This window comes from Aythya ferina (assembly GCF_964211825.1).
Source record: "Aythya ferina genome assembly, chromosome: 21".
NCBI lineage: Eukaryota > Metazoa > Chordata > Aves > Anseriformes > Anatidae > Aythya > Aythya ferina.
In genome coordinates this window covers 4,338,450-4,360,382 of record NC_140319.1, presented here as the reverse complement: position 1 = coordinate 4,360,382, position 21,933 = coordinate 4,338,450, and the positions used below count along the sequence as shown (strand labels likewise).

Genomic DNA, 21,933 nt, shown 5'->3' with positions numbered 1-21,933 from the left:
TATATATACATATATTGTATGTTATATAATATCACATTTAATAGTATTACTCCAAATGAAACTGTTCATAAGCGGTAACTGGTAAATAGGTTGGCATGTACCAGGCTTCTCCAGTTTATTTTATTTTAGTTTGCAGATCTGTGAAAACTAACCAACGTCAATGTGGATCCCCCCAAAACTCAAACTAAAGCCCACTAAAAACAGTCTTGCTTTGTTTAGTCAGCTTCCTTGGACCTCCAGAAGTAAAATTAGTCCACAGATAACCAGCTGAAAGGAAACAACCTAAATGAATTATCACACTTCAAACCCAATAACCACAATACTGTAATCTCCAATCTCCATAGCCACATATAAGCATCTCACATGTTAAAAAAAAAAAAAAAAAAAGCACATACACAGAATGACGTTTTTGAAAGCTGTTTAGCAAAAGCTATCCTATCACAGGAAAGAAAACTACAAGGGGCAGAAAACTTACTAAGAGATGGTCTAAACCGTAATATAATTCTTATCTGTATATTTTTTTATTTTGAAAAAAATTGTACAAGAAACAAAACGTGTAGCAGACTACCTGCTCCTTACATCGGTAGATAGTGCATGGTATAGGTACTGAAAGACATCTAATTTTTCATTATAAATTCAAATTGCTTAAGTGAACGTGTTCATTTAACTACATCCTAGGAAGGGTTAAAACAGAGTTGCTCTAATTTTATGCTGATTACTTTGAAGCCCTATTCCTAAGGCAGTGAAATGATAGCAATTCCCACTCCGTCTTGCATCATATTCTTACCATCTTTGTCAATAGCAAAAGGAACATCCGGAGTTACTATTTCATAGCTGCAAATCTGGCTGAACTGAGGTGAACAATCTGCATCCACTGCTTCCACTTTGAGGATGTTATCATACCTCTTCCCTTCGATAACTGTTGCCTTATATGACTTCTCTTTGAACACGGGAGCATACTCATTAACATCATTCACCTGAATATGTACTGTTGCTCTGGAAATAAACAGAATAATCAGTTTTCTTTATATTGCAGATGTCTCGTTCATACAAGGAGTCTTGCAGAACAGCTCCTTTTACAGATGAAGCTATCCTTCAGAATTTAAGCTCTCTGAAGGAGGTAACCAATGACTAACAGGACTAAGAACCTTAAGTACTCCAACTGGGAAAGCAGTGAATATTTTCTATGGGTCGTTGTGTATTTTTATGTAGTTCCAGGTAATTTTTTATTATTGCTGTTTGTTTGTTTAAAATTCAACCCCCTGTGCTGCAATTTCTAGGTTACTGCCATTTTACAGAAATATAACAAAGTACAACTGTGACAAAATAGGCAGTTAGCTCTGTTAACCGTACAATCCTTCCAGTTCTTTGCTGCTGTCAGAGTATTTGATATAAACATCCAATTCTTATTTCATGTGAGTAAGAATGACAGTTATGACTGGTCTTACACTAAGAGCTCAGTCAAGTGCATTTGATTAACTCTATTTTCATAATAAAGTACTGTGTGCTGTAAGTCAGTGAAAACTGGCTTGTTTCCTGGAAGTAGGAATGAGAGATCAGACAATTTAAATGGAAGAATCACAGTAGTAATCACAGTGTTATACTGCAACACAACACATAGCTCGCTATATAACCCTGAACAGATTGGGTCTTGAATTGTTCCCTTTTATACTTGACATTGATGGCTGGTATATAGACAACAGGGAAAAATACATATTTGCTGTCAATGACCAAGAAGAAAAGGTGAATACGAAAAAGTATTTGAAACGTACACTCATAAAGAATTAAATAACTACAATCATGCAAGCATAAGAGCAAAAACAATTAAAATATGCTTATGTTAAATCTTTATCTATCTTTAGGGCTTTATTTTAGCCTTTGTATCAAATAAATTTCACCAAAAAAAAAAGCTTTCTGTACCAAACACAGCTTATATTCCTGACTTTAAAGGCTCTACTCCAAAAAAAAAATGGTTCAAAGCCACAAAAATGTAATGGAGACAGCCACGAGGCAAGGAAATTTCAACAGTGGTTTGTAGGTGCAGGTCTTGGAAACCCCCTACTCCGCAGTGGGAAGAGTTGCAGCACATGATGCAGGATTGCAGAGCAACATCGTAATGACGGTTTCATGAACCTCTGCTGTTCTGGTTCATTACATACTGAGGAATTTCAGGAGCCATAACACTACACCACTTGAAAACATACATATCACAAATCTACCATGGAAGCTGTATTTACAATGTTAAGAAAGGCCAAAGATCAGCCACCTGTGCACTACACTGTTTAAAATTTTCTTTACAATTCACACGCTTTCATCAGATGTCTGAGATAAGGAGTTTCTAAATACATACTGAAGACATTTCACAGCTGCCTTTTTATTAGGAAGTTTCCCAATTCCATTTGTTACCTTTTCCTCTGGTTTACGCAACTTATATTTCGTTTTTATATACTTTTTACTGGATCAATCAGAGGAAAGTTTATATCTCAAGTAGCCTGTACAGGGACAGTAATATATTTAATTTCTACAGTGAGGAGAAAGAACTGCACAGTATCAAACTGAGCAAAGAATATAATTCCAGCCAACCAACCAAAATTATTATTGCCATCTTTCTGTTTGAGATCTTTCTTCAAAAGTCAAATTGAGTTTCAAAGAGAAATTTAACAGGGATGCCTATTTTCCATGAGTGTAACCCGTAACAAGTTAACTTTCTGCTGCTTATTTGAAGCATACAGCTATAGAGTAACAATACTGCATATGCCGTCAAGATGACTGCTGTTAAACTAGTCCTCATCTTACTCATGGCCTTCTTTGCTTAGCACACAGTAAGCTTCCACATGCTCTACAGATGTTTACACCAGGGTGCTACAGTTATTTGCAAATTATTTTCTAGGAAGCATTTTACATTGTGGTTTTTTCTTTAGATAAAGATTGCTTTGTTTCCATTCTTTAATCTAGGCAGAGATGAACCATATGCTATTGATCTTGCTTTTTAGGCTGAAGCTGTCTAGAAATGACAATAACATGTATTCTTTTCCATTTCATCAAGGTTAATACATATGACTTATTGAATCTTTGTTTTATAAACTGAATTCTGAAGCAATGTCCATGCTTGGTGTCAAATATGAAGTCTGTTTATCAACTCAAGCCAGATTTGGACTATTTCAGTCTTCCTGCTTCTAACTCCACACTATTTTGTAATGTAAATTTAGAGATATCAAGGGTGAAGCAGTACCATCCAGAAAATAAAGAGCTGTCAAAACAGTTCATTTCCATTTTGCTGCTATTTATATTGCCATTATATGAAAATCTTCCAATATTAACACTTGGTTTGCATTTACTCTAAACACACAGACCATAAATCACCGTGAGCAGGCAACCACTTGAAACCAAACTTCCCCTCAGCCAACCGCAGATTTACTTACTTGTGGGATTTTTTTGCATTTGCTCCATCTGGTCCCTTCCCACAGTCATAGGCCTGTATGGTGAATGTGTAGTCCTTCTGTAGTTCACAGTCAAGTTTTTCTTTGGAGCGTATAATTCCCTCGCCAGTGGATTTATCCACTACCACTGCTTCAAAGGGGACATTTTGCCCATGAATTTTAAATCCACAAATCTCACCTACAGATTCAAAGTAACAGAGGTTAGAACCGGTCAAAAGTATTACACGTTTTTTAAATGAACGACCAAATAGTTTGCAGCCAAGGGTTTGTGAGGGTCTGTGGACAAAGCAAGAGCACTGTGCTTTAAGATGCGTGATTTCTGGGAACTTTAGTAAAAAGAAGCATACGTCTGCCTTCCAAGCAACTTGTTTACTTTGCATCCATTCATGCAGGAGTACAAAAGAGAAAAAGAGAAATGTAGACAGGCATTTCACAGGAGTACTTGAGATAGCTCTAGGGTAAGAGTAGATATTATGAGAGCAAACAGCCAAGGCCACTGGTAATATCTTCTATGCCAAGCTACTGGGAATAGCTGGGCAGCTTGTTTATTTTGACCAGAGCAAAAGGTTAAAATGCACAGTTACAAGTCGAGGGATGAAAAAGCTTTAAGTACAGGTTCAGCACCATAATTACAGAAATTCTGTCAACAGATCAATGAACAAAGTCTTCCTGTGCAATGTACCTGGCTAAAATTAGGGAATCAAAATAAACTACTGAATGAGAAAGGTAGAAATACCAACTTCTCAGGCATCCATTTCAACAGCTATCTACTAACACAGACAAAATATGTTAGTCAAGGAAGCTCTCACGTAAAATGATTTGGTTGGCTTTCCTTTCTATTCAAACCCTTCATCCTAACAAACTTGAAAAAGAAGCCCCTAGTACAGTATTTTAAAACACAGCTAAGCCTAAGATTATACTATGAGACATCTTTGCTGGCACGGGTTGGTCAATCTGCCAGCGTGTAAGGAGGCAGAGCTTTAACTGAGCCTTTGCTGACCTGGCTGTGCTAACAAAAGCCACTCACTGAAGACTTTGATCAGCTACGTTGTGTTTTTATTCACAGAACTTGTTTTGTTTTGAAGGTGATTTTCTTATACCAACATAAAACACCATGCTGCTATTAGAGTTGCAGTGGTATCGTAGCACCAAGAATGCACTCCTACTTGTAGCAAGTCTAAAACTATTAAAAAATATATTTGATTCGGATTTTAAGCTACTGAAATATGTACTGAAGGAAGTAAACTGCAGGGAAGGTGTTATGATGCTTTGGCAGCTATATATTACTTTACAAAAGCATATGAAAAAAGATTAACATGTCCCAAAGAAGTAAGCTATCAGTGAAAACATCAGAAAATATTAATTTTCCCCCAAACAACTTCTTCACTGTCCATACAACGTACGATAATCCCCAGTGGTTCAAATGGATGTCTGATTTACAGATATTTCTAACCAAGGGTTTGGTTACATAACAATTTTTTATTGAAATATTTTAACATAGAAAAAAACTGGGAGAATAAATGGGACAAAGAGCATGACAGGATCTTCTGTTTAAGTGCTGATTCCCCATTTCATAACCAAAGTTAGTGGGTTAATATTAATAAAAGGGATAGAAAGAACCCTTTATCACCTTCTTTGGTGACTGTCACCTCAAAACTCTCTAAAGGGAGAAAAGATAAACCCAAGTCAGTAATAAAGGAAAGGCTGAAAGGGAGCAAATAAGGAAAAGGCAAAGATGCACACATTACACAGAAAAGCTTTGGAAAAAAACTGTATTTTAAAAATTCAATGGTGATTTGTTGTAACTGTTACAATTTTAGAGTTTTAGTTATGTTAAACATGATTTAACCTTTTATCTCCAGGTTGTCATTTGTAGAAATTTGAAGTGAGGTAGCTAAATTGTAGGTACAAGAAATTTTCAAAATTTCACGTTGATGGAAATTTACCCTTAAAGCAGCATTTTCATCAGAATGTACTCTTCTATTTAAAGAGGACAAGCTACATAATTTAAACAAGCTTTTAACTATTATACTGAAATCATTATGTTTCTGAGATTAAAAATAATTTGTATTCCTGTTTTGAGTTCCAGAAAACAAACAAACCAAAAACTTAAACAGTTGTGGAATTTTTGCACTTTCAACTAATGTTTTATCAGTTCATGTTGTATAACACCTTGCATTTGGAAAGTTTAAATTCTGCATCAAAATCAAACTTATGGTATTGTCATAATTCAGAATTAAAAATACACACATTAAACTGTGATCCTAATGATGATAAAAGCTTTAAGAAAATCTGGGCAGCTAGGAGGAATCTGCGTATTTTCTTTGCAGCAGACTTCTTTCCCATGTTAAACAAGTAACCAACAACTTCTATTTTACTCTATTGCTGAAATACTGAATACTGTAGTACTGAAATAATGAATGCTGCAGAAAAGTAAAGGCTTCCACAGTGTCCTGGATTTTCCACCCTTACAAGGAGATGTCAGATACAACTGAGTTTTAAAATGGTATTAGATGACTGTGTTAGGCACCTGGAAAAGCTTCACAGTTTTAATGAAAATACAGGTAACCATGTTCACTCCCCTAGAAATGTACATTTTGTTAAAACCCCATTCTACCGCCTTTTAGATATCATCTAATCTATCATTTATTTTTCCTGTTTACCATTATCTTTGACCTTAACTGCATTATAACAAAGCAGACTTGTACCCTTAATCACTTTAAACAGATCTCTTGTTAATTCTCACATTTTTCCAACAACTTGCAGTAGCACAGTTACTCAATTCCCTGTTCCTGAGCGGCCTCAGAAAGAGATGAGGCACTGAAGTTACAAGCAAGTATTTTTCATAAAATGGAAATTTCCAGTTTAATATTGAAGTAAAAATATCATTAAGGAAAAATACCTTCTAATGTATCATGATTTGCAGTCCTTCATTTCAAAAAGAGCTGGTTTCTGAAATAGCTCTCATCAAGTGCTTCCTGAAACCCACTTCAGGTAATCCCTGGATTTATAATCAGCTCTTTATTTTAATGCACCAAATATACTGCCTCTGGAGGCATCCACGTAATTTATTTCAGTATATTTTTACATATGGTATAAATATAACCCTGTGTTTGAATATGTTTTGCCTATAGGATCACTCAAGAAAATCTTACACTGCTTAAATCCATGGCTGACACCACAGGTCAGTCAGAAAGGACAATCCAACTGCAAGGAACCTCCTGCCCCTTTCCAGTAACTCTAACCTTGAGAGTCACACATTGTGTGTGAAACACCAAGACAACCGAAAAAAATATATGCAAGGGAATATGAAAGCAGAAAGCCTGGTAAAGGAAGGAAGAGGGAGGAGTGTGTTAATGCAGCAATTACCGATTTGGGAGAAGGGGAGCTTGTCTGAAAACTGGACATTTCATAACCATCCGAAGTGACCTTTAGCTCTGGCACCAACACCGATTTTATTTTGGCTGTCAGGCACTGTATTTTTGGCTCCCAAGCATACAACATCAAATAAGCTCTCCAATCCATGTGTCTCCAGACACTTTTTACGGTGCAAAGCTTCTGTTCAAGGTGTACTACAGCTCAATTCCTGCCAGGTATTTCTCAGAACAATAACTGACCCAATACAATTGTATTTTGCACTTCACACTAACAAGATTAACAAAAAGCCCTTTTATTATCACACATTATTATTAACAGTGTTACTTAGGGTAAAAGTGCTGTAAATACGCAAACCTAACAGGCTTTTTAAGCTCCCTTCCTCAAACATCTCTGCAATGAAAAGAAGCAAAAAAGGAGTCATTTTATTCTCTGAAGTACAAAATATTTCAAAAATGAAAGCTCCTCCTCTTTTCTCCAAAAGATATTAGACTGTTATAGAGCTGCTTCAAGATAAATAGGACAATTTACAGAGGAATATTGCCATATATGGATGATATTCATTTTCATCTCAGTTAAGAAATTCATATATTTATATTGCAGAGAAATAGAATAGATATTTTTTTTCAGTTAATTTTTTCATTGCCACTAAGTAAGCTTAGTCCCATACAATGCATTTAGTGGCAGATATGCTCCCTAAGGTTTCAAGCTTTGTCATATATATATATATATATCTATCACTTTTTCTCATTTAATCCTGAAGTTGAGATTCACTACTGAAGTAAATTGCTACCTCTCCTAATCTTAAAAGAAAATGAAGATTGATCTGCCAAGTTGTTTTTTTATTTGATATATTGGAAGCACATAACTGGGATAGAACTTTATTTCCAAGTGCTCTGACTCAGCTGTACTTACTGTTGTAAAATCATCTCATTTTACAGATATGGCTGTACACCACATTTGTTGTAACACTCCTTGATTTGTTGAATCACTCCTTGGATGTGACAAGATCAAAATCCAGTGATTACACAGTGGCATTCATCTTCTCTACATATCATTTCCTTACAGCCACCATCCAGCTGAGCACTGCATTCACACTAGCCTGCTGCAGACAGGATGTCAGCACAGCTCCGTGTCCTAAACAAACAAGGGTTGGCAGTACAGTGGGGAGACATGGCATCAGCCCTCACCCACTGGCACATGTGAACACACCTCCAGGGAGAGGCTGACAAAAGGCTTGATGGATTATTTTGTTTTATTTTTTGAAGAACAATTTGAGATTCTGCAAGATTATTTTCAAAGCTCTATGCATATTCATGCTCTAAATTCAAAAATTCCTAGCCCCCTCAAAAATACTTCTTGCATCCCAGATTAGTAAGAGGAAACTAACATATTGTGGCTGAGGGGTGTTTTTCTCTTAGGGGACAGGAGAATTAAAAAGCTATTGCAGATGCATCAAAAAAATAAAGTTTCCTTCCACAAAGGAAACGTTTCAAACCTTTTGCTAGCAAGACCCTCTTTTATACTCTCTTAACAATACATTCAACTATGTGAAGACATGCAGATATACTACTTTGTTTCAAAAGCAATTAAAATTCATTCATTTTTGCATAGTAAATGGAAAATCCATAAGAAGAGTTTTAAAAATTAAACTGATTTTAGACATAAATTACCCTAAGGTACAATAGAAAACGTTGTTGTGGTTTTATTTTTCAGCAAAAAATGGATCATGCTGGATCAAATTCCAGCATGACTGCATTTGAACTAGGATGGCCATTGTGTTTGCAAGCAGATCCATAACAATCATGACGCAAAAGACTGATTCCAGAGGGTCTCTGTTTCAGATACACAAGGCAACCTCACATGACTCCATTCAAATTCTGTTTTTAAAAACGTATTGTTTTGGATGTGAAAGAATACAAGTTATCCAAAAAATAGACCTCTACGTAGCCTTACTTATTTTTGCATACTTGAATTTTAGGATCCTACCCACAGCAGAGGGAGCAAAGCAGTAAAACATCACTTCTCCTTGCCCCACAGTTCACGTACTTGAAAGCACTTAAATGAACTATTTTCAAGATGTTTTGACACGTTCAGAATTGAAGGAAAGCAAAAGACTATCTAAAATATTTTAACTGCAGGCAGTTCAGAAGTGTTTCCAGCTCAGCTAGGAGGCACAGCTAATTAAAACAGATAACCTTCTGAAGCAAGAATATATTTGATTTGCAATAGGAATATACTGCTTGGGGCTGAAACAGCCACTTAATCCTGAAAACGCTTTGTTTTTTTGTTTTGCTGTGAAAACATTCTGTCGCTAATCTAGTGGGCTTCTCACACGTAAACACCCACATAGATGCTGCTGGACAATAACGATGCTATTCTCCATTCCAGGACACAGCTACGGCACCACCAACCAGAATTGGCAATGCTGATTCAACACCACTCCCACATTTGGTCTCAAAGAGGGATTCAAGTATTGTTCCATTTTATGGCAGACAGTTACTTTTACAGATTCCCACAGCACATTGTCATTCACACTTCAGATCCCGTGTCATACCAAGATGGAAATAGCTGCACAATTTTTAGGTCTGATATTCAGAATTTAAGATGACTATTTTGAATCCATTGTTCTGCTACCACTGAATTGTTGGTTTTTGAGACAAAATATATAGTGTTTATGCAAACTTTTATATTAAAGGCCAGCTTCCAGTTGGTAAAAATGTTCATTAAATGAAAGCAGGTTTATACAATTTAGTTCAACACAATAGAAAAGCAGTCTCATTTAAAGTGATGCTTTGACACGGGTCTTTCCTCTGCAAATCTGACAATCTACTCAAGAATATTCTGCCAGTACTTTCTTAAAGCTTCATCACATCCAACACTCAAGAAAACTTCACTATCCACCAAGACGTATAAAATTGCTGCTTTCAAAATCTGTTGAACACTTCAAACTACGAGTGCCTACATTTAAAGTACTGAACTGCAAGAGATGTTTCAATGTTTCACATTCTCCCAATCACCATGTATGCAATCCAAATGATTCTATGCAGTATCTTTTAAGTAAAAAGAGAGAGATCCCAACACAAGCATCTTCATTTGGGGATGAAATATTTTTTCATAGACAATAGTTTTATTTCCAGCTAGGATCATTTGTTAGGATCATTTAATAGCATCACCCATGTCTATCTAACTCATGTGAAAGTTTAAATTTCAGAAGTTTTCCATTAAGACTGAACTTCCTGAATTTGTAATGCAGGCTTGGAGATGATTACATTCTTAAAATAAAGCAACAAAAATGTTACTTTAAGTGCCACCTTAAGAAACTGTGACCACCTTACCATGCGCCACTGTAGCACATAATGCAGTTTGCGTGCTGAACATTTCAAATGGCTTTTAATTTAATCACTCTCTTTTCCTGTAGCTTCCTCCTTGAAGCTAATCTAAGCTATGTTCCCAAAAATGGCTAAGGCCACATCCTCTAGGCATTTTATTATGATTCTAATCCTTTAAAATTGTATTTAGCCAACTAAGCTTCTGCAAGTATAAAACATAATCACGTGTTAACTGCTACACCTAATTTAGATACCTGCAGATTCTGCAGAACCTATTGCAGAAAATATAAGAGAACGGTCAGCTGCTAGTCCAATGTTAGAAGTCAAATAGTAAGTCTGCATTTTGCAAATGGCTTGTGCATCCTTCTTTATATTCTTTGATTGAGGATAAACTGCCTTTAAGACAGTCCCAGTGCCAAAACACTAAGGCACACAGGAGATAGAAAACCTGAATTCATCACTGACTTTTATAAAAATGCAGTGTTATCTGTGCTTTAGCTCTCTGATCTGAAACAAAGAAAAACAAAGCAGAAGAAATGGCATATTATCAATTTCATCTATTTAGGCTGCAATCCTCATGGTTCTGAGATGCTCCGCTCATGGAGCTGTACAGCACCTAGAAGACCTCCTCAGCTGTACCCCACTAACCTAACAGAAAATTGCAGGACTACTATAAATAGTCAGCTTACTTTTAAATCTCATAATTGGTAAGCATTATGCTAGCACACTGGTGAAAAACTCCATTATCTAGGAAGATACTCTGTACACCAGCAAGACCAGCTCATGCTTACTAATCATGAAGCATTCAAACTCTTCCCAGATGCAGGAACTTCAGACGGTTCCTAGCTGACACTGAGGACGACTTCAAAAGAGCCAAGCTTCCCTCCACAGTTCCTCCCGAAATTAAATAGAGATCAGATTTCTAACGCTATCTCATAGCTAAAGAAACCTCAACTATAAAATATATTCCATTATTAAATAAGTGAAGCTTCACATTTATCAGAGAAAAAAAGTGTTGAAAATAATATTCCCTATACCATCTCTGCTCTGTGACACAGACTAAGCTACAAACTACTTGTGATTCTTTGAGTAGAAGAATGTCCATTTTTTAAAACACCCCAAACTGCTTTACAAACTGAGCACAGAAAGTCTGGATTTCTACAGAAATTCTCAGCCCAAATACTGCAGAGAGGAAATGCAATCTTAATTCTATTAGTTACTGTTTTCATTGTTTTCTCTATCTTTTAAGACATAAATCAAAACCACCAGGAAAACTAAGAACTCTATTCAGAATAATAAAAAAAAATAAATTATTATTTTAGAACTCCCAGACTGAATGCTGTGACATGTGGAATCCAGAGGACGGAAGAAAAGGTTAGACATTATGCAAAGAAATCCAGAAAAATTAACATATAACATGAAATTGAAAGGAGCATGGAATACCTGCAATATACTGTCCAGATCAAATATTTGGATATAGCTGTAAATATCAAATAAAACTCTGGTCCATGGAGAAACATTTCTAGGGTCTAAATGCTACAAAACATTATGCTGCTGTTAGGGAAGACACAGTAACACACAATATTTGCCATCAAGAAAGCATTTCCACTTATTAAAAAAAAAAAAAAAAAAAAGAAAGAAAGAAAAAGAAAGAAAAAAGGCAGATGAATTCTTTACCTGCAAAACGCAGCGGTGCATCCTTGTCCAGAGCTATTAAGGGGGGGTCCAAGAGTACTGTGTTGTCATTTTCTGTAACTATACCATGATACGTTGTTTCAATCCATGGCTTGTGCTTGTTAACTAAAAGAAAAAAAAATAAAAAAAATACAAGATTAAGAATTTTGAAACTAAGGTCTTCTTAAAAAGGCATTGCAATACCTACTTCATTTTTTCTTCCTCTAAATCTGAATCAACATTTGACTAAATTCAAAAATCTGGGACAAAATCCTGGCTAAGAAAAAAATCAGTGTCCCTGTAGGCTTTCCAAAACTAACTCCGAAAATCTAAATTAGTCTCTTTTAACTACGATGGGATTTAAGATGCCCCTGAAGTGCAATTCAAAAACCTTTTAACAGTGATGGGGAGCTGCTGTCATCAGTGCCAACACAACACTAGAAAATACACATTCAGCACCAGACCAAAATAGAACCAACAGGAACCACGTGGGTTTGTTTAAGCTCTGCTTCTCTCCAGCTTGTAGTTTATCCTTCAGAGTACAGGTATTACCAGTGAACACTTCCTCTAGTTTCAGATTATTTTCTTGTGTTTATAAATATTAAGAGAACAAATAGAAGAAAGATCAAACTTAACTAGTTTTTACATAGGCCTTTTCTGATATCTAATGGAATGCCTTGAAACCTAAGTAAAATACAGACTACTTTTTATATTGCCTGTGCAGTAGTTGCTTTAGGAGACGGGGAAGCTCCACTAAAGCAGCACCCATGAACGCATTCTTCGACTCTGCATAAAGGACTCTGTAAACTGATTGATGGCCTGAGCAAGTTTAAGATGACTGGTCTTCCTCTGCTGCAAAGAATCTCAGTATCTTTCACTGTCAGCTTGCAAAAATAGTTTTTTCAAGAACATCATGAAAGATGCAAGACAAAATCATATGTTACCTACTAGGTTACCATCTACTACTTGGCAATCCGATGTGAGAAAGACTTAGATGTTATTTATCTTTATGGCATACTTGTTAAAGATAAATACAGCTCTTATTCCATAGAACCAGCAAATGTGGTGTAACAACTACTTTCTCTTGACAGCTGAACATTTTTTCCCTTGGTCTAAGCTCTCTTCATGCTGAGATCCTATCATGCATCAGTTCCACCTAAATTGTTTGGGACAAGGTATATCTATCATTTCCTAAAACATCTCTGGCTACCATGTACTCTTCTTGCTTATTGAATTAATACTAATTGCTCAGATGTAATTCTGGAAGGCTGTATGTAGCTAGCTACTTAGACCCTTTGGAAAACATTCACTCGGATGCCCCAAAAACTGTTTCACAGAGCCAATGTGACAACTAGCACACTCCTGTGCAGACAAGTCCTGCTATTTCACTCTGCTGCAGAATTATACAAGCAGACTGTCAAAAGAGGCAGGGATACAAGGCTAACCTGGACTTTTGAATCTTGCCTCTCCAACACGCTAAAATGCATTCAAGATGTCTGTCATATGCTTATCCTGGGAAATTAAAGAAGAAAAAAAAGGTGATAAAATGACACTTAAACCAGTGATTAAACCTAGATGTGGAGAACTCATATGGGAAGCCATAACATTCTCCCAATATGCTTTCATCTGCCATCTTTTACTGGTTAGCAGCAACAAACTGATAGACAGGATATAACCTCTTCATACATCATGATTCAGCAAGAGAGAATTTGCAATGAACTATTTTAATGCAGAGTGTTTAATTACCGCCCTGTGGTTTTACTCAATATGGCAACACTATCTTTATTGCCTCAATACACTCACATGGGCATGCTTTCAATATTCAGCATACCGAATAGCCAGCTAAATGTCAGCCACATTGTTCTATTTACCCAGAGAAGTACACGGCTGCAGCACCCTCCAAGGAACTTGGTGTTTTAAAACAAACTTCATCACGTTCAAAGGGACCAACACATCATTCCTCCCCCTGAGGGAAGGCGCCAGTAACTGTTAGAAGTGTCTCTAATTGAAACAGGTCTCCTAATTCGGATCTGGTTTAAACCATAAGCGCTTCACTACTACAGCAACAGCAGTTAGAAGCACAAGGAGGATGCAGTTGTGTGTTTTTGTTGGTGTACCTGCGGCAGTTATACCTTGACTGAAGATTTCAGAGGCCTTTCATCTGCTCAGCTTAGTCTTTACAAGATCTAGTATGAAATACAAGAACAGATCCCTGCCAGAAAAAAAAAAAGAAAAAAAAAAAAAAATCTTCTTCATTCTAATGCTTCTAAATGTAGTTGTTGGTTGTTTTTTTTAAAGCACTGAGAAACCTCTCCTAATTTAGCAAGCTATGGTAAATCCCATTACAGTAGGGTAGGGAGTTCTATAAAAGCTTAAAGTACCATAACCACATATGAACACAATTATGATGAGCATGCTAAGCATCTGCAAAGTCTAGTCAACCTTCAAACAACAGGCCCAGTTAAAAGCAAAGTCATGTCATTTTATTGTGCCGTAGACAAAATCATAAAGCTTAAAACCCTTTGTGTTTAGGAAGGCTAAAACATCACCGGATTTTAAAACATAAAGCTGAAATCCCTTTGTGTTTATGAAGGCTAAACATCACTGGGTTTTAAATCACTAACCAAACTTACTGCTGAGTATCCGGGAAAGGCCCGTTATCCGGACTTGTGATCTCCAGACTCTAGCATAACCACCTACTGTACGAAATTCTCAATCTGTTATGTGAAATACAAGGCCAAGCTTAGGAGCAGTACACTTCTGCTTCCCTCGAACCAACTGTGGATAGTATCAGCTGGCTTAAATACTATTAAATGCTAGACTGAAACCTCTTCTTTCACATTTTTTCCCCTGTAAATGATACAAAATACCTGGAATCTGCAGAAAAAGTTTTCCAAAGCCACACTGCTAACTGCAAACTGAAACAGTCAGCCTGTTCCAAGCTTGACACTAACAAAGTGGCCTGAGCTGTTAATCTCTTGCCATTTAACTAGGATAAACTACACTGGTTTCCTTGAAATACAATATTCACACTATCTGGGAGAGCCTCAACTGGAATCTGCTGTAAATCCCAACTAGCATTTAATGTAGTCAAGTGGAGGAAGCTTCCCTAGCAATCTTCAGCAACCTGTCCTTCCATTTAGTTTTTAGCAGCCAAGAATTTTTATAAACAGCTAGGCATAGCTCTTTTTCCTAGTAGCAAAAGGAGTTGTAAAGCTCATGCTAGAGCCTTTACTGCTACTGGGCAATGACCGAACGTGCATCTGTGAGGTGAGCACAGCCACCTGTTCAACTCAACCTGGTTTATCTAAAGATAATTGCTGCTAAGCTGTGGGAGGAAAGACGAAGTATGTGTGCTTTGAACACAGGTTTTTAAAATGCCATCCACTCTAAGTGGGTATGCTCAGTTTCCCATGAAACTGAACAGAACAGCTTTTATTAATACCAACTCAAACAACTGTCGACTGTTCTGCAGAAAGGGAATATATCCTAAAGAAAGGATGCTTCCCCAAGAGCAAGGGCTGATGCTGCAGAATGCAATCCATCAGATCAACCAGCAGCAATCCTTTCCTGCTGCTTTAAAGAATTAATAAATGTAAATGCACGTGTTGGACAGGACACTGGGGTTCAGGGCTAGTAAGGAGACTTTAATAAAAAGCTACAATTTTAATCCAACTGAACTCAGTGCTGGTATTTGGATGTGAACACATTAAAGTTAAATATACTTAACGCAGTCCCTTCTGAGGACTTCAGTTATCTTCTTACAAGTGGTCAGAAATTCATTTGACTTAAATGGGATCTGGCACCTACGTAACTGCAGATTTAGAGACACCTCAACCTGAAAGGGCTGTCACCGACAACAGTTTTTTCTTCTGGATATCAACTTCAAAGACATGGTGTTGTTCAGCCGTGCGACATATTTTTAGATCAAGATGATGTATATCAAAACAAATTTGTAAGAATTAACAGATAAAACAGATTGAATGAACTCAGTAAGAGGTATTAGGCACTTTGAGAGCTAGATGCTTAAATGACAGTAGATAAAATATTTACTTTTAAAATTCACCTTTGAGACTTCATGAACAATCCAGAAATGCATGAAGGTATTCTCTGACAATGTGAACGAATTGCACTCAGTGACCTAAGTAAATTGTCCTTCTTTTTCTGCCCTAAAGGTCTGACAAAATTTTGATTAGTGTACCTCTTCTGTGTGACAGTCTTCCTCTCGGTGTAAGAGAATACACACGTGCTTTTCGGTGAGACAATAAAAACACTAAAGCTTGAATATTTATAAGTTAGCACTGATCTGATGAAATTTCAAGCAACATCAGTATGAGAAAAAGTTTATGTGGTAGATAACCAGAAAAAAATACAGCTCAGCCAAGAAATAAAGCATGTACACAGTAAAACATACTTTCTCCACCCTGAAAGCAAAGTTTAATAAGAAAGGGTGTAGCATGGTGTGATTATGTGTGTTCTCTTCCTGCCCTACACTCACCAGCCGACAATTCAGAGCCGTGCCTCTATTTTCTGTTAGAAAAGGGTAAGGATTAACCTTGCATATAAACAACTTGAAATACATCAGTGATAATGAAAAGATCAATTTTCTTTGTTTATTTAAGTAGGTTTCATACCTAGGATTTTACCAAAAATTGTCATCTTGTAACTGGCTACAAACAATGAGATAAAACTGAACATAAGTTCTGCTAAAACGCTGAATTTCTTGATATTATGGAATTTTTATAATCTATAGCACTGGTTTTAAAGATGAACTACAATTTCTATTACTGGGACATAGGAACTATAGGCTGTAACAAAATATAGAGGGATAAATCTGTAGTAGGAGAGGGACTGGGTAAAGGGCAAGGGCATACACCAACATTAACCTCTATGGTGCTTAGATGCAGGAAATGCAGGTGGTTGAAATTCATTCCACAGTTCCAGATTGCTATCTCAGATTCTCTACCACAGTTAAGGAGCCCTTGTAATTTATGCTCTCGGAGCTCAACTGTCATATATCAGGAGCACAAGGTAATGTTTGTAAATTAAGCTATCAGTGCTTATAGCTTAAGCTTGGACAATTAGCACTAATTCTCCAAACACTACATTCAGACTAACGGCTGTAAGAATTCAACAGGTTTATTAAAATATATTCTGCCTAGGGAAAATTCTCTGGTTTATCACCACTTGCAGTGGGTTTCCTGTTCTACATGGAACCAGTTGCTTAAATCCAATTTTATTTGGGCAAAGACACATGGAGATTTTGCTAAAAGCCTGAAACGATAGAACATGTAAATGACAGATGAGAAACGAGTTGCTTATTTGTTTTTATTACCCACAGCTACAGCATAAGAAATATTCAGAGCACCAAATATCTTAAAATGAAGATATAGTGACCAAATTCCAATTGGGATAAAAGCCTCGCAAGGAAAACAGCAAAATAAAAAATATCCCAGCACAAAATAGCCTAAATAGGATTGAGGCAAAAAAAAAAAAGCCTTCATTTTTTAAATGAAATTCAAAATGTTTTAAACTAAATGCAAACACCAAAATAGAAAACATAAGCCTTTAACTGTAAACATAAATTTAATACATGTTCTCTTAAATGTTGCTAGTTATAGTGAAGAAGCTGAAATCACTTTCTAACTGTTGTCATATTTATAAACTTGACTCCTTGAAAGGGAATCTAATTTACAAATAGAGCAAATATCATCTCAGTATAGCCAGCGCTTCTGGCTGTACTTGTTGACTCCTTTTAAAAACAGGGAAACCAACTGGGAGTAGTAGCAGCAACTTGTTTTCAATCTGAGTACAAAGCAAGTGAGATGAGACCTAATGCCATAAACAAAGGCCAGAAAGACAGTTCTTCCAAGGCACTGAGGTTTTCTAATAATCCTTTCTTAAGGCTCCTAAGGAGGTTTAGTTCCTAGTGAAGCCAATGGGAGTCAACCAGCATGAATCAAATAAATTAGAGTGCAAAACAAGATTTAAGACCAAGGCTTCTGACTTACTGAACTCTCCCATGTTTTGAAGCATCACTTCTGTCTCTGACGATAACGATAATGCAACAAGATGGATGCCCCTTAATATCATAAACAAAATTTCATAGAGAATGCTCTAAACACAACGAAACAGAATGAGAGATAAGGCTCAGAAAAATGATGAAAGGGCTTTTGTTCAGAAAAAGTCAATGACTACGTAATTTTTTTTCCACTCTCTAAAACAGTTTCATAGCTATGAGCCAGCAAGCTATCAAGTATTTACATTTCCACAGCAGAAAATGCTGTTTTACCCAGAATACCAGACTAACTTAATCTGTTTGGGACAAGATGTTCATGTTATTTTGTCCTGAGGCCTGACCTGGGTTTAACTTCAAGCCTTCCATCTTCCACGAGAAATGGAAGTCCTGGAGCCTAGCTTCTGACCTCAGAAAAAATCTTTCCAGTGATTTGAAACTTCTGATTTCAAGTCTATAAAAACATTAATTTCTCAAACCAAAGATACAAGAGTCTAGAAAGTTTCTATTGATAAATTTTCCTGCTAACTTGGCACAGACAGTACAACCTGCAGTCTAATAATCTGGGAAATGGCAACTGGCAATGACAGCATCCTAACCACACAGCAAAGAATGCTAGCTCAGACCACCACTCCTCCATTTCGATTTCCACAGCAGTGTTAGTTTATACATAATATGAATAGAAAAACAGATGAAAAAAATCTGCTAGTTATTTGATCTGAGCAGATGACTCTAAATTGTGCTTTCCTAAGCATTATGCATCACAGAAATTTCTAGCATTGGTTACTTTTGCCTCCTCTCAGTGGTCTCTTACTTTCATAAATCCTTAGGGGAAAAAAACAACCACCACCAAACTGTCTCTTCATAATGCTTAAAGGTAGTCTTAAAACTTCTCTCCCACTAAAAAAGAGAAAGAAACCTAACCACCAGCCATGTACTATAAAGGCTGTTCCTATGTCAAAGAAATATCTGCAGTAAAACAGTTGTAGTGACAAAGTGGTTTGTGGTTTGGATTTAAGACATTTATATTACCAGATAACTTCCTGAAATAATCACAAATCAGAGTACTTTTTTTTTTTTTTTTGATCAATGCTCTCTCTACCTAAATGACAGTAAATCAGATAGGGTCCAAGGCAACACAGGGCTATAATGCTTGACCTGGTCAGTAACTATGGAAAAAGGAGCCATTAGAGGCACTGCCTTCTCCTCTGGCAAGTCACTCCGTTCCACCTCCCACTTAGCTCTGTTGATAAATACCCAATTAATTCACTTTGATAAAAATAAATATTTCAATGCATTCCTAACTACTGCTTTCCCATTGCAATATTAGTCAAACAAGTTCGGAAATATTTGGGTCAACCTGACTAATTATAAGATAAATTCAGTTAAATTAAGCATTTTGCATGAACTGGACAGGAATATGCTTCTTCAAAACCTAATACCACCATTTGTACCCCTTAAATTAACTACAGAGGAGATGGTAGGCTCACACCTAACTTTTATGCAAGAACACATTCACCAAAAGCAATTTCTGTTTCCTTCCTTCATCACAAAATAAACTGGTTGTCCTAACCCAGGAATATGCAGGACTGGAGAGTGAAACTCACCACTCTGGTCTAGTCCTTCTACTCCATTTCTGCACATTTCTGAACCAAGTGCAATTCAGTTTTCACAGTGTAAAATAAAGCTCAATGACCTTAGTACCAAGGACGTTTAAAGTCACAGATTTTTTTTATTTTTAAATAAAAAAGAGAAGCTGTGCTTGAAAGAGATGGAACTGACAATACAGCACAAAACTGGAAGTTTACCATACATGCTTCCAAAAAAATGTTTCTCCTAACACAGAAATGAAAGTGAATACCCCTTTCAGCCTGCCCTAGTCCAGGTATTCCTGTATTCTCCACAGTTTATTTGTCATTAGATACAGCTTCACATAACATTCTTAAGAGGCCAACCCAGAGCAGCCAAAATATCATGAGAACCAAGCCAAACCCAGGCTCGTATGTTAACTCAGGTATGCGTGATGAAGTTTAACTATGTGCAATGAAGTTTAACAAAACAGGACTTGCAGTCAGCAGCTCTGCATGTCAGACTGAAAACAAGCACAGCCTGTAACAAAGTGCACGAGAACTGACTTACAGAGCTGCCCAGTAAAATGCCATATAAACTTGCCACCCGTTTCCAGGTACGTGCGTTAGCTTTCTTTGAAAATGTTTTTTGCTCTTCATTTTATTCATTCTTTCTAATGGAGAAAAGCCCATCAATTCAATGAGGTTGTGTTTCTGTGCTGGTGCAGTAAAAAAATTTGTTTCCAAGAACAGCAGTGAATAGATTGCACTCAAGAGATCTCGTACAGGTAAATTATGGTCACATTTAAACACCTGGCAGAGCCCTTTATTACAGGAGCAGTTTCTTGATCCTCTGTAGGGAAATTGCAGCAAGATGCATCCTTAATGAGTTGTTTTTAAGATCAGGAACTTCCCTTCAATCTATCCGCAAGCCATTTTAAAGCCCCAGTTCTAATCTGCATTCGAATTACATGCCGGATCCCAAACCTCGTCAGATGATCAGCTGAATCTTGCAGAAATGGCACTCTGGATGCCAGGGATAACCTTCAGGTAGGCAGCATTTGCAAGCCTCTCACTGAAATCTGCTCGGGAGACCTGCAATGCGTATGCTTTTACTCCCCGAGATCAATCAATAGCCACAAGGCCAGCGTTTTCCCAACGCCGTACCGCCGAGGGCTCAGCGCAGCGACACGGTTATCACCAGCCACCAAACAAACCTTCTTTATGTAACCCTGAAGGTGAGGCTCCCCGGGGGGGGGGCTCCCTGAGGTGTTTTATTCCCCCTTTTCCCACTCGCTCGGCCACCGGGGCTCTCCCCGAGGAGCCCAAACCCTGAGGGGGCTCTGGCACACCCCGCCGGGACAGGACAGGCCGGCGGCCCCGCCGCATTTTCACAGCTCCAAAACCTCCCCCCAGGCAACAAGTGACCCCCACGAGGCCGGGGGCGGCCGTTACGGTTACATAACGGCCCCCGGCTGACCTTCGAGGGGGGAAAAAAGCGCTGAGGGAACCGTGAAGGTGAGCGCGGAGGGCGATGCTCCCCCCGACACCCCCATGCACACCGCCGCAGGTGCAAAACGAGCCCCCCCCCTCAGCATCCCCTCCCGCAACACCGAGGGGATCAAGGACACCGTGCCCCTTCCTTCCTTCCTTCCCCCCAGGCTCTGTTTTTTTTTTTTTTTTTTTTTTTTTACCTCGAGCAGCCCCGGCTCCTCCGCAGAGCAGCGCGGCCAGCAGCAGCAGGCAGCGGGCGGGGGCCGGCATGGCAGCGCCGAGCGGTGCTGGGGCACCCCCGGCTGGCGGGGCGGCTGTGGCGCCCCCGCTGGTCCGGGCTCCGCTGTGCGGAGGGCTCGGCCCCGAGGAGGAGGAGGAGGAGGAGGAAGGGGAGGGAGGAGAAGCGCTGCGCTGCCCCGCTCCGCTCGCCGGCTCTCTCCTCCCCTCCCTCCCTCCCTCCCCCGCCTCGCTGCCGCGGCGCCCCGCGAGCGGCACCTAAAATGGCGGCCGCCCCCCCCCCCCCCCCCCCTCGAGCCCGTTACCAAGCGGGGGAGGGAGCGAACCAACGGAGCCGGGGAGGGGATACGGGAGAGCCCATGTGAGGGGCGGCCGGGGGGCGGAAAGGAGCTCGGCCCTGCCCCGGGGGAGCGTTTTTTTTGGGGGGGGTTCATTGGTTTATTTTTGGTTTGGGGGGGTATTTGTACAGCTGAACTTTACCTAAGGGAAAGGGGCTGATGCCCCGCTGAAGCTGCACAGCGGAGTTGAGCGCTGATTATAAACCCCAACACTCCAGGAAGAGTTAAAACCCTCACAGAGCCATTTAAATTCTTTTACAGATCTTTTTACCAAAAAAATCAGGAAAAAGCTGTTTATTTTTCCTTCTGCTAAGTGACCGGTGCTGCTTCAGGCAGGATGCACAACCCCTCCACACCTGGAGGCAGGGAGCAAACCAGCACCTGGTGCAACACGCACACACCTTGCTCTGGTTTCTTGGCCGTAAAACTGCAGTCCTGCAGAGATCTGTCTCTTTCAAC

The 21,933-nt window shown here is 38.5% G+C and overlaps 1 protein-coding gene across 4 annotated transcripts in view; it reads right to left on the bottom strand.

Moving 5' to 3' along the window:
- CLSTN1 (calsyntenin 1) overlaps window positions 1–21,298 on the bottom strand; it is a 38,924-nt gene extending 17,626 nt beyond the window's left edge. For 2 of the 4 annotated variants that reach the window (XM_084494923.1, XM_084494925.1), the window contains exons 1-4: window positions 21,100–21,297; window positions 11,825–11,947; window positions 3,423–3,618; window positions 788–996 (exon numbers count right to left, since the gene is read on the bottom strand). In XM_084494923.1, coding sequence (XP_084351049.1) covers window positions 788–996; window positions 3,423–3,618; window positions 11,825–11,947; window positions 21,100–21,169 — 598 coding nt within the window. In that variant the 5' untranslated portion in view covers window positions 21,170–21,297. Of the gene's footprint in view, window positions 1–787; window positions 997–3,422; window positions 3,619–5,070; window positions 5,101–11,824; window positions 11,948–21,099 lie in introns of all 4 variants that reach the window. The other 2 variants (XM_084494924.1, XM_084494926.1) reach the window with 2 other exon arrangements.
- Window positions 21,299–21,933: the final 635 nt, after the last annotated feature.